Source organism: Poeciliopsis prolifica, unplaced genomic scaffold (genome assembly GCF_027474105.1).
Source record: "Poeciliopsis prolifica strain line A6 unplaced genomic scaffold, Auburn_PproV2 SCAFFOLD009, whole genome shotgun sequence".
NCBI classification, from domain to species: domain Eukaryota; kingdom Metazoa; phylum Chordata; class Actinopteri; order Cyprinodontiformes; family Poeciliidae; genus Poeciliopsis; species Poeciliopsis prolifica.
In genome coordinates this window covers 5,794,150-5,811,835 of record NW_026562384.1, presented here as the reverse complement: position 1 = coordinate 5,811,835, position 17,686 = coordinate 5,794,150, and the positions used below count along the sequence as shown (strand labels likewise).

Genomic DNA, 17,686 nt, shown 5'->3' with positions numbered 1-17,686 from the left:
TTCTCCACCTCTCAGGTAGCTCTGCTTTGTTGCTCGCATCACTGCGATGCAACATGCATGTTTCCTGATTGGCTTCCATATGTTTGACATGTGCATCTGTTCGTCCTGCAGCAGGACAAATGAAAGAGGCGAGCCGCCGCAAATGAAATTGTTACAGCTGATTAATTTTCACCCAAAAAGCTCTGTCCTGTGCTAATCATTGTACACAAATTCTTTTCAATTAATCTATTATCAAGGGAAGCAGGGAGAGTTGGGGTGGGGTTGGGGGCTTGGGGGGTTGGGGGGGTAGAGGAGAATCCAATCCTGCTGGTCCGAAGTCTCAGAGCAGCAGAGCATCAGTCTCATCCTGATGTAATTGGACTGACACCAAGAGTAAAGCCTGCTGATTTAAAGACAGCCTCCAGGCTTGATTTAATACCCTTTACCAAAACTATGAATCCATCTTTTTTATCTTTCTCATCCCGGGCCCGCCGCTCTCACTCTCCGAATCCCTACCCCCCCCTCACAAACTGCCTCGCTCTCCATTCACACACCTACTGCCATGCATCTCCATCTGTACTCTATTAATGGAACACAGAAGCGACGTTTTATGGTATTAAAGAGCCAGGAGGTTATAAAGTTTAAGTGGAGTGTTCCATTCCATTCTGCTCAGTCCTTGTGGCATTTACACACTGGAGCTGCTGCGTGTTTTGCTTCAGCAGAGGTTAAGACTTAAGGATGAATAAATATCTCCAGGGGGGGAAAAGCGTGAAGAAAAGGGCAGGCTTTAGAAGGTGCACGCAGGGAATGGGCGATGTTTCTCTGAGGTTCGCAGCCCCCTTAGTCCCGTGACAGATGGACTGCCGGGGCAATCCTATTACCCCCATGTGTTTAGCTGCTCCTAATGCCAGGGTGGGATGCCTGGCTAATGAAAGGCAATGAAGGTTTTGGAGGGAGTATCTTAAGCTACTTAATTATTATCATTGTGATTTGTTTGAAAACACAGAGACACCCTGAAACTAGTGACGGGGAGGAGAGTGGAGCACCCACAACGTCAGCCGCTGCCCTGCGATACAGGTCGTCTGCGTCAGATTGACTCAGAACCTAAATAGACTTTACAGCAGAGATTCCTAACAGCAAATTTACCTTTCTACAGCAGAGGGTCTTAAATGTGTATTTCCTTTCCTCACAATCTTACAATGTTACAGTTTCATCACGTTTCACTTCAAAAAATCTCTTTCGAAATACGGAACGTTACCTTTATATTTCTTTGTGTGCAACTTTTGTGGAATCTGTTTGACTGTAGATGTTCTCAGAACAGATTTCACAGTCATTACATTTTCTAGATTGTGACTGTGCTTATTTACTGCTGTTCTCTGAAGTCATTGATAAAATTTTGAAAAGGAAAATTGCGCTGGTTGATAAATAGCCTGGTGAAAACCAGCTTCTTGTTCTACCCTATTTTCTTTGTAGGGTCGAAACTCTACACCGTTGGCTCTTGACTCCAGGAACCGATTGCTTCCTGGAGTCACTTTTGAAGTTTTGAGTTTTAACAAATTGTCAACGTTTTCCCATTACATATTTAATGTGCCAGTTCGATGCTATGGATGTCACGAGAGATTACCTGTGCAGTAAACAACCATAAACTGCGATGAGAGAAGGGGCAAGCTGAAGATGGCTGTTAATCAATATTTGGAATTGAACGTCTTAGTTCTCTTCCTGTAGTCTCCCTGTAGTTTGGCAATGCCAGACTACAATTGTAGGACATTATAGAAAATCAACATCATCGTTCAAAACTCCTCCTTCTGTTCGCTGATTGGTCCGCTAGAAATTCTCGTGGAGAAATCCCACTCAATGGGATTAAAATTGCGCATAAAGACGATGGGCAGGTTTGTTGGTAGTGGTTAGTACGGGACGTTGGGACAGGAAGTGGCAAGGTTTAACCTCACAACTTGTATATTGGTACGCAGTATGAAAGCTTTCAAGCCATCCAAGTCCCATAAATTTGTCCTACTGACAAGACAGACTGGAACAAATGATTAAATTTACCTCCCACAGGCTTCATGGTTGAACAGACGGTCAAGCTTATTGGGAAGCATGCACTGGGCACAACACCATGATTGCTCAAGATTAAAAGTACGCAAATTAAACACAAGCTTTATAGTTAAACCTCTCCAAATGATCAAGTTAAATGTGTCTTTGTTTAAATAAACTGGAAACGAGGCTATGGCTTCAGAGATTTGTGTTCAGGAATCCTCACTAGTATTGTTCCAAGCAGAATATGTTGGCTTGGAGACACGTATGGACAATAGAAAGATTTCTGCTTCTCGCACTTTGCAGAATGTTTTCCTCTTGGAGGACATTTGTGCGGTGTAGAAGAGGTGTATGCTATGGTAAGTATGTTTCCAGGAGCGGTGCATGCAGAGTTCCACTGGGCATTTCAGGGCGGACATGTAGGTGGATTATTCTGAGCTTGAAGGAGGAAGGAGCTGCCAAACGACTGTTGAAGGGAACGATAAAATATCCAGGGTAAGTATTTTGCGGCAGCTGTTTTTGTTTATCTCAGTGAGCTTTCTCAGGGCAGATCGCCAAGAGTCTCTCACAGGCTGACCTGTGACCTGCAACACAGAGACAGAACAAGGTAAAGTATGGAAGCTAAACACCAGAGAATTTTTCTGAGCCGCAAGATCAACACTGAGCTCCTTAAATACAGTTTCAGCAGCTCCAGAATCATGACACACCTCATAACAATTTCACGGTACAATAAATCATGTATTGTTTTCTTATCCCTTTACACTATGCCCAGCTTGCATTTATTTTGCCATTTAATCCAGTTGTGGTTCAAGGGCCAGTTGCTTTATGAAATATAAGAGATTATGACCAAATTTGTCAAACCAAAACAGCTCTAAGTGATTCCCCTGTCTGCAAATATTATTTATCGGAGTCATAAAAACACATTTCCTTACAGCAGACTGTGATTAGTTGTAGAAGATTGCTTTAAATTATTGGCTGTCAGCATGGCTAAAGCGTCATTCCTCTCGAGGGTAGACGCTGACAATGTGGCTGGTAAGAAACACACAAAACAGCCCACGCTAATGTCACTGGTTTGTTGAGGCTAAAGATTTGATTACTAGAGGTAATCAAATGAAGTCCAAACTCAACAAACAAAAAAATTGCAGTAGCCCTTTTGTTAGGTTCCTTGTTTAGGAAGTCACAGCACAGATTAGACAAAGGTGTTGATAGCAGCTAGCTGGTTGAATTATTTTAACGCAGTGCTTAAAAACCATTTATAGACTGTCTATAACTTTAACACTGCTGTGGTTTTCTACTCAGCACCAAAAATGCTTTGGTTAACATCTGCGAGCTGGCTTCACTAGTATTGCTTTTTTAGTTAATTTGTCACAATAGTACAGAGCAACTCATGTACTTCCTCCTTTCTTATCGGTACTTCAAAATGAGGCTAGTCTGAAAAAAGACTGATACTGGGTGTTTTTGTGGGCGACATGGCAGAGGAAAACTTTAGAAAGACTTTGTCAAGATATATTTTGGTGAGTTATTATCTCCTCGTACTTCTAAATAATTATCAAGTCTAAAAAGTACATGAATTAATGTTTTTCTGTTTTCATTTGTAGATTCATTATTTACACTTATTGAATTTAAACCACCACTAACGTTAACATTAAATCCATTTCAGATGATTTACCGTACTGTCGTATTTGTGGGACTTAAAGGATGAAAAAGTCAATATTGTTACCTATTTAAGCCTTAACGTCATTATCTGCTCAATACATTATTGACTGTAGCCATGAGATATGAGGTAACTGCAGCGGAGGCACGGATGTATTTTGTTGCACAGTTGCTGGAACATGCACAGTCCATGTGAACGTACATGCGTTGCTTGGTATGCAGGCAGCATCTTTACAGCTTGTACTCCCCCACACCTCCTGACTCACACCTGCATCCCCCCACAGGTCAAACAATTACCACACATCAGAGAAACCAATTGGGCATGACTAAAATATCATTGCAGTGTGACTTTGTCCCTATGTTTGGTGTCGCTCGAGCCTAATTTAACCCACTTTGTCCAAACGGTCGAGGAGAATCGAGGACACGCTCTCCAATTCTGGTGGCCCCCCGAGCATTTCCTGCAAAGTCTGGTGCACAGCAAGAAGGGCCGCGGATGCACCGGCGCTGGTTTCGTAGCCAGCAGAGTGGCTGATGGGGTGTAATGAGCGAGAAAAGTGGGGTAACAAAGTAGAACGGCTTGCTGGAGGTTCTGAGGTGATGGGTTTCTAAAAAAATGAATCTAAAAATGAGACCTTGTGATTGAACCATTTACAGAGTAAATGCAGTGCTCAGAATGTTTTTACATATCACTTGAACTCTGGTATTTTGTCACGTCCTCCGTAGTAATTCTTTTTATATTTTAGACTGCAACCAATCAGTGACACAAAATTGTGTCAATACAAATCAGACAAGTGTTTTGTTCAGTCTCTAAAAAGCAGATTGGAACGTTTAATTTCCCTGTGATTTGACATTAAATTGCCTATTTGTGGCCATGCTTTGATATTAAACTATTCAATTGTGTCTGTATCTGTATTTAGCAGTGTTGTCTTATGTGACGGTGATGTGTTTGAATTAGAGGTGGGCGAATCGATCCAAAGTACCAAAACCAAGTCGGTATCAGTATTGGATCAATACTGGCATGATAAGAGCAATACTTCAGTTTCAGATTTTCTTTGGAAATTTTTAGTTCAGTTTTGTATTGTAGTCCCTCAACTCCACCTCTAAAAGCATTTCTCTTTCGGTTTGTTTTAAACTGCTAAAGTTTTTCACTTTTATTTAAATCCTGTTAATATGTTTTGAAAGCATTCTTTTAGACGAACATGAACCTTGTCTGAATGCTATCCAACATTTGAACAAAATGACGCAAAGGAAAAACCACAAACACAACTGAAGGCCTGAAGTTTGATGAAATGTCAAATTTAAATAAAATGTATCAGTACCAGTGTTGGCATCTGGGAATCTTATTGGTATCGGAACTATACCAATATACGCAGTATCGCACACCTCTAGTTTGAAGTGACGTCAAAGTAGATTTTCTGACACTTATAATGTTTTGCCAACTGCAAAGCAAGACTTCTTGAAGTATTAGTGTTTGAAACACAACAATAGTAGTTTTGTCTGCAGATTCTTCAGGTTTTGCTGTTAAATCAGGTTTTGCAGCTAAATCAATCTGTAAACGGTTGGGAAGTAATTCAATCTGGTATTTTGAATATTTGGGTGTGCATGTGTGTCCAGAGAAATACACGGGTAAAATGATGATTGTGATGAAGTAGTAGTTGTTTTTTTTTTCCCCCACTTACTCCTTTATAATTCATGCAGCGCTCTCTGCTCCCTCTTGCTGCTCCTCCTGTCGTGCATCTCTTCTTCGTCACCTCCCCCCCACCACTCCACCAAATCTTGCAAAAAAACTGAAACCTCTCATCCGTGCGGCTTCATTCTGACGAACGCATTGTTTCACTTACAATTTCCATTCGCTCTGCTCGGCTGTAACTTAGTCTTCGTGTATTTCTTTTGTCCTCGTAAATCCTGTTTAAATATTGATAGAGATGGGGAGTCGGAGCTGGCCACTCGGTTAGAGCTAAGAGGGTCAAGGATGGCAGCATTTCTCCGCAGATTTCATTAGAGAAGCACAGGAGTGCAAATACAGAAACACAGGAATCGGAGGCCTCCCACCCTCTTTGCCCCCGCACCTCCACCACCCCGCCCCACCATGGATAATACCCCGTAATGTATTCAAGGACAGAGATGGAGGTTGGGGGGTGATGGGGTGTAAAATGCCATATATAGGAAAGTACCCCCTTTCTTTTCTTTCACCTATGAACAGCCCACCACCTTCACAGCCGGATTCCCATTAGTAGAGGAACTGAGGGCCGCATGTGCAAATGGTTCCTGCGGATTAGACAGTTAATGCATTTAGGAGAGAGGACTCCGCAATCTCTTGATTGCTGCTGCTGCACCATGCAGGGAAGATACCCAGTCCCTTTGTGGAAACAGAGATTTAGAGTAAAGTGAGTAGATAAGGGCGAGGATGCGCGACACACTGATGATATGCACACACGCACGCACACATGCGCGCTCATCAGAAGATTAAGGGTTGACCAAGGAGGCTCGATGTGTGCCCCGTTATTAAAGTCGGCATGGAAATGAGATCTTTTCAAAGAAAGAGGAGCAGACGGTCGACCTCGCTAATCTTATTAATAAGCGTCTGGCTTGTTTTCAGATTCTTACTTTTGGTTCTTTTCCTTCACCTCCTAAGAGCACAAAATAAAAAAATAAAAGGCTGTGTGTTGTGGAAAGTTAAGCCAAGATCGGTTTGCAGGGCTGCACTGGAAGAAAACCTGTTGGAGGCTTCAAAAGAGATTTTGGCAGAAGTTTATTATCCAACAGGACCTCAAACATATCCTGAAGGGATTGTGTTATGTAAAATCAACTGTTTGAGCTGTCTGAATGTTGTTCCCTCACTCGACTCCTTCAGACTAGCGTCAGCAGCAGTTAGCTAAAGTTTCACTTGGTGAAACTGCATTGTCATAGGAACGACTTCTCAGTGCAACACTGGAAAAACAAAACAAACAAACAAACAAACAAAAACGTGGAGAAACTGTTGTGATGACGTCCTGAAGGCGACGTGTCAGGAAGAGCAGGAGCTGGAGACAAAATGTTAAATTATATTGTCACATTTCTTTTAACTTATGTGTGATAACACACCATATTTTCTTTTCTTTTTTGTAACTGAAGGTAACAAAATTATCTGATTGTGTTATAAAATTGCACCATATGCCTGGAAAATGCATAACCCCAACCCTTTAACATTCAGAATGACATAAAGTCCAAACCTCAGTTCAATAGAGAGCGCTGCAATGCTCCAGACTGTCAGCAGATGTTATTTATTCAACCTGACCCAGGTTGAGTTGTACCGAAGAAGAGAAAAATCAGTTTTTATGTTTGCAAAACTTGTATCCCTCCACCCCCCCAAAAAATATAAATAAATGAATAAATAAGTAAAACATTTACAGATGTAACCGCAGTGGAGTCTACAGCGTTTTCCTTCCAGCTGGGAGGGCAGGCGGCACCCTGCTGTGTGACCTGCTCTGCCCTGGTTTCTCTGAACCTGGACTCCAAGCTCTCTGGCCAAAATCTCTTCCATCACTTAAAGTCTTCTTAAAGTGCATGAATAACGTGGCTGTGAGGGGTGTCTCCAGATGCAAAGGAGGCTTCCCTGCTCAATCAGGAACAGAGAAAGCATTCCTCTGCAGCAGCAGCGGGATGTGGGAGTCAGGGAGATGCTGATGGTTCCCCCGCCATCAGTTCAGAACTGAAGCAGCAGCGTGAATGTCGATTATCATCGGGCAACCAGTGGAAGAGTTTTTAAAGTCTTCCTCGGATGGTGGCGGCTGCTGGTGGTTTTTTTTTTTTATTTTATTATAATTTTTTTATTTAAAGAGCCAGGCAAGCAGCAGGGAGGGGCCCCTGCTCCACTGAAGCGCAGCAGCAGCAGCAGCAGCTCCAGCCCATCTCTGCGCTAAAACCCACAGTGAGTCAGCTGTAGCTGCGCGCAGGTCCGCTCCGATGAATGAATGACAGCGAGAAGACGGAGAGGCAGCCGGGAGGTGTGGAGAGGGAGGAAGCGGGCGTCTGTCGGGTTGGTGGGGGTGGGAACCCTGCGTGATCTGGGATGCAACTCTGGAGAGTCTGGCGCGGAAAAGCCGAGGTGCCGGAGCGAGCTTGTTGACGCATAATCCCGCCCGCCCCGCTGGCACAAGGAGGGGGGGAAAAATCTCGCCTGAACTCCAATCCTTCAGAAGAGATTTACGGAGCTGCCGCTGCGGGTTCAACCTTTCAGAAGACGCAACATTTCTCTCAATTTTTTTCTTCTTCTTCGTCTCTCTACCACCTCTATTTTAGCACCTTTTCCTTTCGTTTTTGGATACTTGAACCAGAAGACCAAATGCGCAGTGATACGAATTAAGCTGTAAAATAAAAAATAAAATAAAAAACCTTCTACTGGCACCGACACGATCTCTCTTCTCTGGATTGACACGGCACGGACAGGACCCGCCTCACGCATCCCGGTCAGTGTTTGATCTCGGTCCGCGTTGATTGTCCACCGGGGGATCCGGAGCCACGATGACAGGCCCCCCGCTGGCCCCTCGGCCCGCCCGCTGCTGACGGTACCGGGCAGGATGGGAGCAGGTCTGCCGCTATTAGGATCTCAAACCAGCCGATACATCAATGGAGGAGGAGAGTGACACCCGGAAAATCAACAACAGCTTCCTTCGCGACCACAACTATGCAACCGAAGGTATTTATTTATATATATCTAAAAATAAAAATCCACCCATAGGGCGTTATGGGGAACTTATTTAGACACTTTGCTCCACGGCGGTTTAAACCGAGGTGGAGAAATGAATGTGAAATTCTGGTTGCATGAAGATCCATCTCGCCTGTGCTGAGCTTCCAGACACACCTGCTATTTTGGAATGACCAGAGGAATTAGGACATCTTGGGCAACAGGGGATTAAATTATCCTGTGCTGCTGCTCCTCTAATCTGGATGTGATGCTGTTTAAATAATAGGGGGGGATGTGGGCTTTCCTCATTCACTTGTTGAGATTGGTTACATGGAAAGAGTCCTAATTATGGGGACGTAGCACAGTGAGACATGGACCAATTCCTTGCTCTCTCATCTAGAAATGTACACATCTGGTATTAGTGTGCGTGGGTTCATGTACATTAATACATTTGCAGAAAGCTGCTTTCAATGCTGCTCCATGTTTTCACAAATTAGTTTTCAAAATAGTTATAAAACACGAGGGTTCGGGGAGACATGATTTTAGCTGGCAATATGCCATGATATCGTGTTTAAGTGATCCTGAAATACCTCAAACATGAACGAGTCAGAACACGCGCTGTGAATATATATATGCGGTCTGTTTTGGATCATTATTTTCTATCAGGCCCATTTTAAAGCCAATTTTCCGTGAAGTCCAGAAAAGCGACATGCTGGAAACCTGTATTGATGCAAACTGTTACCAGCCCTAAAGAAGCCTTGCACCAGGATTTTATGCAAATGACCTGAAGACCTAAATCTTACAGGAACCATGAATTTCTAAGGATGTGCTTTGCTGCAAGGTGGGTCAGAGCCAACGCAGCTTCTTCTTCTTGCGCTTGCCTCGGCCCCTGAGCTCAGGTTACAGGTGCCACTGCAGGCCAGAAGGCGGACAAAGTCAGAGCGTAAAAAAAGGCAAAACATCTCCCAATCTCAGATGTCCCCCCCTCCCTCCGCTTCTTCCAAATGCATGGGGGGAGCCCCATCATTTGCTCAGATCTGGCACTTATTAGATGATTCCCTGTCACTGCTAAACACAGTCGCTGCTTCACAGCGAGAGAAGGCGAAGTGGGGGTGGGAGTGATGGATATCTTTGTTTGATGTCTGAGCTGGGATGAAAAACGGGAGGGGAATCTTCTTCTTCGCTCTGTCTTGCTCTTTTTCAGCGTGTGTCGTGCATGCATTAGATAGAGGGAACAGAGATGAGGGTTGCATGGATTGTAAAATGAGTCTTCTTGAAGAAAAGGTCTGCCTAGTCTGAGGCCCAGCTGTGCCTTTCGCACATCTACTCTTGTCATTTTTATCTTTTGCGGCTGCTATTTACGACCGATCGTCAGACGCCATGCATCATGGACAAGTGTGTGTACGCCTGGGTCTGTGTGCATGAGTCTTTTAAGTGCTATGAAGTCAGCCTGAGAGCCAAAGATCACTGCACAGGCCAGTGTCGGATCCACCGCCTGGGCTCATAAATTCACCAAAGTGCACATGTTCCGTTCAGGTCCGATCTCTTCAGACCACACACACTCACACACACACTCTCACACACACTCACTGTGTGTGTGAGAGCCGCTCAGGTTTCCCCTCCGGCTATCTTAGACCATGACAGCAGGACACTTTAATGATGTCACGTTTTAATGATGTCACTCATGCCGACCCTTGTCTAGCACCAATCCCACGCCTCAGCGGATCCATTGGTGGTTACTAATACGGGTCGGCCACCCTGAGCTGGGTACAGAATCAAGTCAAGAAGGATAGCTAATGATTTATTTTAGGAAGGGCTTCTGGTCAATAGTTTGCTTTCTGTAGGTCAGTCTCTGAATGTCTTCAGCTTGGATAAACAGAATAACTTTCCTTGCAAGGTGAAGAAAAAAACAGCTACGACTTGAACATGGCCTGGTAAAAACCAGCTCCTTGCTCTATGCTTTGCTTCATTCAAAGGGTCTGGACTCATGGTTATTGAGAAGTGATTGCTTGCTGGACATGCGGCCTCAGTTGGGGTTTTAATTTTTTACCCAATCGCTAATGTTTGTTTGTGACATATAACGCCCAATTCGACGCTGTGAAGCTTACCGGAAGTTGCCTGTGGTGTAAGCAACCATCCCCCCCACTGTGAAGCCAAACGAGATGCTCAACGTTGAGTCAATATTTCCACGTGGATTGAGCGGCTTGGTTCACTTCCTCCCCAGCTATCGCTAAACTACAGGCAGATTACAGGTCGTTGTTCACAACTTCTCCTTTTGTTCACTCATATCTCTGGTTGAAACTCAACCGCAGAGCTCGAGCTCAGTGGGAGAAAGTCCAGGCAGAGGGAGATGGTATCCAGACTAGCTTGGATCTAAGTCTTTGAATTGAATGAAATCAGGCGATGACCAGTGAGGGATGATCTTTAGCGTGTCCAGCCCCTGCAAACTGATAATCAATATCTCTCTTCCAGTCATTAACCGCATCATACAGATGTGCCTCCAGATCGCACTCCTCAACACTCTTCACCGAGAAAGTTTTGAACGAGTGAGAAGACTCAAAGTTAGCTACTTCCAATATTGGTAAGGTGATTGGTAAAAAACCAGAGGAAGTACAAAGCTATTTGTTTTCTAAAGAGGCATGTTGGCTTCTTAAACTGCTGCTGGTCAGTTTGCTCCTTTGCCATTTCATGCTTTTGCAAATCTGCCTATTTTATACTTACGTACCACAGAATGGTAATTAAGCCCTTGTTCTTGGGCAAATGGTGAAATTGGCAACAAACAACTTGGACCCGATTTCAGTCCATGAAAGCATTTTTTTATCCTCTTGAGTTTTCAACCTCTGTTTGTCATAGAATTAAAATTTACCAAGATTTCACAGACACAGACAGGAGACACTAGATTTGGAAATACTGGCAGGATTTTAGAAAACTGAAAGTTAAGGCAGGAATCTGCATTGTCTGTAGCTCATTGGAATTGAAAATGGTAATTTAAAACATTTTTTTCATCATTTTGTTTGTGAAGCCCTGTTTTACAGAGACCCGTTCTCTATTACACAATGTGTGACACCAGCTCTGCTCCTGATATGACTTTGACGCTTTTATTACAGAGAAAAGTTATTAATTGAATAAACTGAGAATCTCCAGAGCAGGTCAAAGCAGCACAAAAACCAGAGACTGGAAATTTGTCAACACGGCTCAGTATTTTCTAAATCCTTATACATTGGGAGTTTGAAATATCTGTCTTAGTTTTGGAATTGTTGTGGCTCGACATTAACTACAACCTTGATTGAAAGCTGGTCTGTGTCTATGCAAACTGAAGACTTTCAGAGAGATACTCACTCTTGCTAATATACCCTCCTCTTCATATAATGGATAGTTATCAATATCAACACGGTGTGTTCAAAAATGTAAATTGTTACCCCGCTGTGAGGCAAGACCTAACGTAATGTCTGCTCTGATATTGATTTCTGATCCGTTGCAATTTAGTCACCGGAACAATGACCTAAAGATCCGTCGGTGGGGACATGTGATCCCTTCCCTTCCACCCCCTCTTTCCTCCACCTTCCATCTCTTTCTCTCAGATTTTGCTGTTTTGCATCCCTTTGACGCGATGCTTGTACAAGCCGGCGCGTGACCTCTTCAGCCCCGAGAATACTGATGCAGAATTCCCACAACCTTTACTGCCGCCTCTGATGAGAGCCGAGCGGGTCCGGGTTGCCCGTGCCAACGCAAACGCCCCGGGGCCACGCTTTAGGACCGCGGCATGAAAAGACTTAGCCCACCATACTCTTAGGTCCCATCCATTATTCACTAAGAAACACTCAAGCCGCAGAGCCCTGCCTTCTCGGCTTCGCAGTGCGAGGAAGACACCGCGCATACGTGTGTGTGGGGGGTTAACGTTGCGAGGTGGTGGGGGCTTAATGGCAAGCTGTGAAGTTGGGGACAGAGGGGGGAATAGCAAGGGGGGCGAGTCGGACTCTTTCTTCAGCAGCTGCTTTCATCCCCTGATTAGCTTCTTATTAAGTCGGGGGCGCTATGAAATTTTAATGAGAATTTATTAAAGAGTACCCGTCGTGTTGCAACTGTAGCATGATGGGAAAAATGCCCCATTTTCTCCACTGTAATGTGGCTTCCTGCACAGCTAGCGGTTGATGCAGTGTGCTCGACTCGTTTCCCCGCGCAGTCCGCCCGGAGGCTCGGTGTTGTTTGACCTTTCAGGAGTTTGTGACGGGATGCATTTGTAAGTTTTGATAGCTCATTCCCGCCTCCTGCCGAGGAACCGGCATCTCTCCCCAATCCCTATTGTGTTTTGGTGAAAAGGTCACCGAAAAAAAAAAAAAAGTACTACTAAAAAATATATATATAAATAACAAAAACAGGGTTTCAATCTGTGCTGCAGACGTCTGAACCATTGATTCACAACAGCAAGATGAAAGAGATTGCAACAAGGCAAGCAGAGGGGAAAAAAAGAGAGTAGCTGCTCTTGTTTTGGTGGTTGATCCCATTTCCACACACCCTTGGATCTCTACCATCCCCCCCCCCCACCCTCAATCTCGCCTCTGTTTTCAATTTCTGACAGAATACCAAATAAAAAAGCATTTCAAATGATGCCTCACGGTATTCAGCAGTCAAGCTGAACCGATTTCACTCTTGGCACCACTTTCTCTGCTCGGTCTTGTCCGTTGTTTTGTCTGCCGTCAGATGTGTGCCACGGCGACGTGTTAATGAAGTGTGAGAAGAGGAGCTGAAACACATCTTGGCCATTTTGACTATTTATTTTATTTTTTTTTTACTCCCTAGAGTGTTACGGGATTGGGAAATAAAAATAAAAATCACTTGGTTTTGCTCAGAGATACAAGCACAAAAGCTTCCTCGCACATAAACATGCAGGGGGGGGGGGCACGGCATTCACACACCAAGCATCGGTCTCAAAGGGCTGATCCTGGAGAAACCAGGTTAATTAGCTTGTTCTCCCCAGATCTCTACAAAGAGAGTCATGCTCTTCAGATGAAGGGAGCTGCATTGTGCTCTGCTGCTTTGTGTGCGGTTAATAAAGCCCAATAAAGCCCTAATCATATGTCTGGGCAGCAAGTCGGTAAGGCATCGGGCTTTATTCAAAATTCTGATTGATCTCCATTGTCGTTGGTGTAAAAAATACAGCCATTATCAGCTGCCTTAGACCTGCAGAAGAAAGGTCTTTATGGCCTGACATGAAGGCTTGTGTGTTCCTGGAAGAAAAGAGCGAGTGTGGTACATTTCATGGATGATCAGCGGCGGAACAATGGCGGCAGGTGGAAAGAGAGCGCGAGAACAGGCCAGAATTATTCACCCGGTCTTATCCTTTGACGCAGGCAGCTCAGCACAAGTGATATAATCCTCTCCTCTCCATGTTTCCTAATGCTAACAAAGCTTTAGCACGCCACCACGTTGCTCACGTCCCTTCCCTTCTATCTGGAATTACAGTACGCGGCTTACGCAACTAGATTTCCTTGCAGTTGTGGGGTTTTGTTTTTTCGGGCTTGTATGTCTTACACAACCTTCCAATGCCAACATTTGCTTTTTTTCTTCTTCTTTTTTTTTTGTGTTTGCTTTTCCACCAAGTCAGGATTACCCGTCCTGAGGTTAGCCGGGTCACTCCAGTTTTAGTCCTCGGGGTCATCAAGCTATCTAAAGGGAACAGCTCCGTTGTTTATTTCGCCGGATCCTTCCTGTTACGCCTGATCCGCTGTGCGTCTATAAAATACATTCAATATGCGTCTGGATCCTCCTGCATTGTTTTCATTCCAGAATCAATGCATATCTATGTTTCCGCCCATCTGGTCGGATCGTTCTGGTCAATATCACATGCTGAAGGGGCGCAGATTGGATTGGCGAGCAGAAACAAAAAGAAATCTGCTCCATGATGGAGTTTTTTTTCTTTTTTGTTTATGTTTTTTTTATTATTATTATCTGGTTGTGCATACATGCATTACAGCAGAAAGCCGACAGCCTTGTCTGTATTATTACGGTTGATGGATGTGTGCTATGCCAGGCATCCCCTCTGCAACATCAAGAAGCGCTGACCTGTCTTTGTTAGACCTGGCTAGCCACAGGATTTATGGGCTTCATCTGGTTATGGTCTGCTGATACAGCCTTGCACATGCATGTGTGTGTGTGTGTGTGTGTGTGTGTGTGTGTGTGTGTGTGTGTGTGTGTGTGTAAGAGAGATGGAGACCGTGTGTAAGTACGCATTTGATCAATTGAACCTCCTGGATGCTGATTCCTCTTGTCCATCTCGATCCCGCTGACCCTCCTTGAAGGGGAAGTCTTTCTCGACGATCCCGACCGCAATCCTTGTCTTTTCCAAGGAAGAAAATTCAATTTTTGCCAATTTAAACCAAATTCCATCAGTGTCTCAGGCTGGATAGATTAATTTCCCTCATGTGGAGTCATTTGCATGCAGAAAAACTCATCTATCTGTAACGCTGCTGCGAGTTTCCGCCTCGCTGCCAGAGAAATGATTGAAGGACGTATCCGTGTGTAAACTGGCTAAATGGCATCCATCAGTTACTGTTTCCTCGCAGTGGGTTAATGTGATGATGATGAGCTAGAGGAGAGACGAATCAAGAAAAAAAAAAAAAGATAGAAGTGTGTAGAACTACACTGAAATACACATTAATCTTAGAAAATGCCTCTTTTTTTTCTTGGCAGGAAAAGTGCTTTGAGAAGTTATGGTTTCAAAACTGCAGCATGACAGAAAATCTCATAAAACATTGAATAACTTGATATTAAAATGCTCTATGGGTAGTTTAGTTATGCAGTCAGAGAAATCCATTATTGTGCTTTACTTGAGCTCTTCAGGGTGAATCCAGTTTTTTCATAAATTCAAGACACTGGATACTAAATAAATAAATGTCTCCCTCTGATATCTCTATTTTGTGCTCCATGTTCATCGCCATTACATCACTTCACCGCAAACTGTTTCCTGAAAGCGTGTATGCTTCAATCATTTTTGTGGTCTCTTTCAGTATTTTAACATTTTGGCAGGTTTTAATTCACAACCGTTTCAATTTGTAAGGTAACCGTTTCAGGTCTGAGTGTGATTGTTAAGCTACGACAAGCTCTATGTCTGTGAAGCTGCTGACTACAGGTGCTACCTGAGCAGATAGCCTTACTTACTAACTCTTTTCAGATTTGTATATATATGTGTTACTCTATCAAGATCAATATAGCAAAAAATGTTGAATATTTTAAGTAAAAATGGCTACTAAAGCAAGAAAAATGATTGTAATTTTAAAACTACAATAATCAATAACGTAAATTAGTTTGGTGACAGTGAGAATTGTTGTCTGAAACGATCAAGACTGCATGATTAATTTTACTTCTTTAATTTTAGCCCCGTCTGTAATTAGGTCAGAATTTGTCTGCCGTGTAAAAGGCTCAGTAGCATCTCGAATCGAATATGCAGCAGCAGCAGCCGCCGCCGCCGCAGCAGCAGCAGCAGCAGCAGCAGCAGCAGCAGCAGCAGCAGCAGCAGCAGCAGCAGCAGCAGCAGCAGCAGCAGCCTCCTCCTCATGGCATTATCAGCACTGGATCGTAAGGATCCCTCTGGCCTCGTCTGCCAATGTCTCTCTCTCCCAATTAACGGAAACGAGGAGGGCTCGTACGCTCACGCAATCGGCGCGGCAGCCGCGACGCTTTCCAGTCGCTTTTAGCACGCAGCGATGCGCCTGGCCACAGGGACTCCATTGTCTGGAGCCGTGTGCTGCAGCGAGTCTCCCTCGCTCCCCCAGACACGCAGGCAGCTTTTTCACTCCGTTGCAGCACTTTCCTCTTTCTCTGTGTGTCTGCTGAATTACAGCTAGCATCAGCAACTAAGTCTGAGAGCTATTGGCACAGACACACTCGCGTACACTCCGCCGCGAGTGATGGAAACGGTCGCCATGGTAACATCCCCCCTCCACCAGCAGCAGGTCCACAGAGGGCGCAGGGAGGGGGTGCGAAACAACAAACGCTCTCATTTTCCATCTAATATTATTGTTACTGCTAAACCGAAGGGCTACCTCGACTGGGGTGTGTGTGTGTGTGTGTATTTCAGAGAGAAAGACACAGACACAATGCTCTGCCTTTTTAGCCTGGGGCTGTTTAATAATTACAGTCACCATTAGCCTCTGCCTAAATCTAGGCAGCTGTGTGTCAGAGAGGAGGAGAGGGGATGTTACCTCAAGGGTAAGGTGTCTGTTATTTACTTTTTGGGGAAAACTGCAGGTATGCAAAAGCACACAGGGCGTCTGAAACAGGCTCGGATCAGCTGCCGGACCGCGTGGAGACCCAGTCAGTTGTAGCGGACAAGAAAAGAGCAAAAAGCAGGACTACAGTTGAAAAAAATAAATAAAAATGACACAGATTATTTCACTTCAGCCAGACAAGAGCCTGAATTGTCAAGCGGTGACTCACGCACTGGTTTCTCCTAACCTATTTTCCACCAAACTGGGTTTCTGTGCCAAATAGTCTTTTGTGAGTTGGTCACAAGAATCCCTTTCTCCCAATTTTCTCCTGAAATGTATTCTAGAAATCCCTCTTCTAGATCTCCCCTGTAGGCCTTTTTTTTCTCTCTCTCTGTGTCTCTGCATGTCTGGTTGCTCCTGTCCACGCTGACATTTCCTCCCTCGCTCTGCTCTGCTTCCTGTGTTCCAGCTGACATTATCTCAACGGTGGAGTTTAACTCAACGGGGGAGCTGTTGGCCACCGGGGATAAAGGAGGAAGAGTGGTTGTCTTCCAGAGGGAGCAGGAGGTAGGAAATGCCAACAATTCAATGCTAATTGTGCTGCCCTTTTCTGCTGAAAGTGTTTGACAGACTCATAATGATTTAGCTGGATTGTTTGTTTTTGGTTTGGTGTTCAAACATGAGAAGAAACGCTTTGCTGTGTGTCAGGGGATGCAGCCGTCTCTGCATTGGTTACGTTGAGCTTTAATTGTCTATTTGACCACTCCGTTTCCCAGGACAGAGGATTTTCAGTTTGTGGAGTGTGTAGTAACCAGGAACACACCAAATCCAACCTTTCACAAACAGGAACTACTTCACTTTAAGTATTTTCAAATTCCTTAAAAAAAAAAAAAAAAAAAAACAAGATGGACCCTTTCGATTTAGCTGAAACATCAATTTATGCAACATAAATGGACTCTTGATCATGAACAGTTGCACAATGAATATTTTTCATTGTTTGTTTGCATCACCTTCTTCTCACATACAACTAATGTTTTGCTAATTCTAGAAACTCAGAAAACTAGAGTGTGTTTTTTAATAATAACGTTTTTTAGAGTGGTTAAATGACCAAAAACTATATATATCACAGCCACCGCTTTACATTAAA

At 44.1% G+C, this 17,686-nt stretch overlaps 1 protein-coding gene across 2 annotated transcripts in view; it reads left to right on the top strand.

Annotated features, from left to right (window-relative positions):
- LOC129362618 (serine/threonine-protein phosphatase 2A 55 kDa regulatory subunit B beta isoform) overlaps positions 1–17,686 on the top strand; it is a 50,572-nt gene that overhangs the window by 18,329 nt on the left and 14,557 nt on the right. Inside the window, exons 1-2 of one of the 2 annotated variants that reach the window (XM_055034263.1) lie at positions 7,578–8,344; positions 17,009–17,106. In XM_055034263.1, coding sequence (XP_054890238.1) covers positions 8,275–8,344; positions 17,009–17,106 — 168 coding nt within the window. In that variant the 5' untranslated portion in view covers positions 7,578–8,274. Of the gene's footprint in view, positions 1–7,577; positions 8,345–17,008; positions 17,107–17,686 lie in introns of those variants that run through there. The other variant, XM_055034262.1, reaches the window with a different exon arrangement.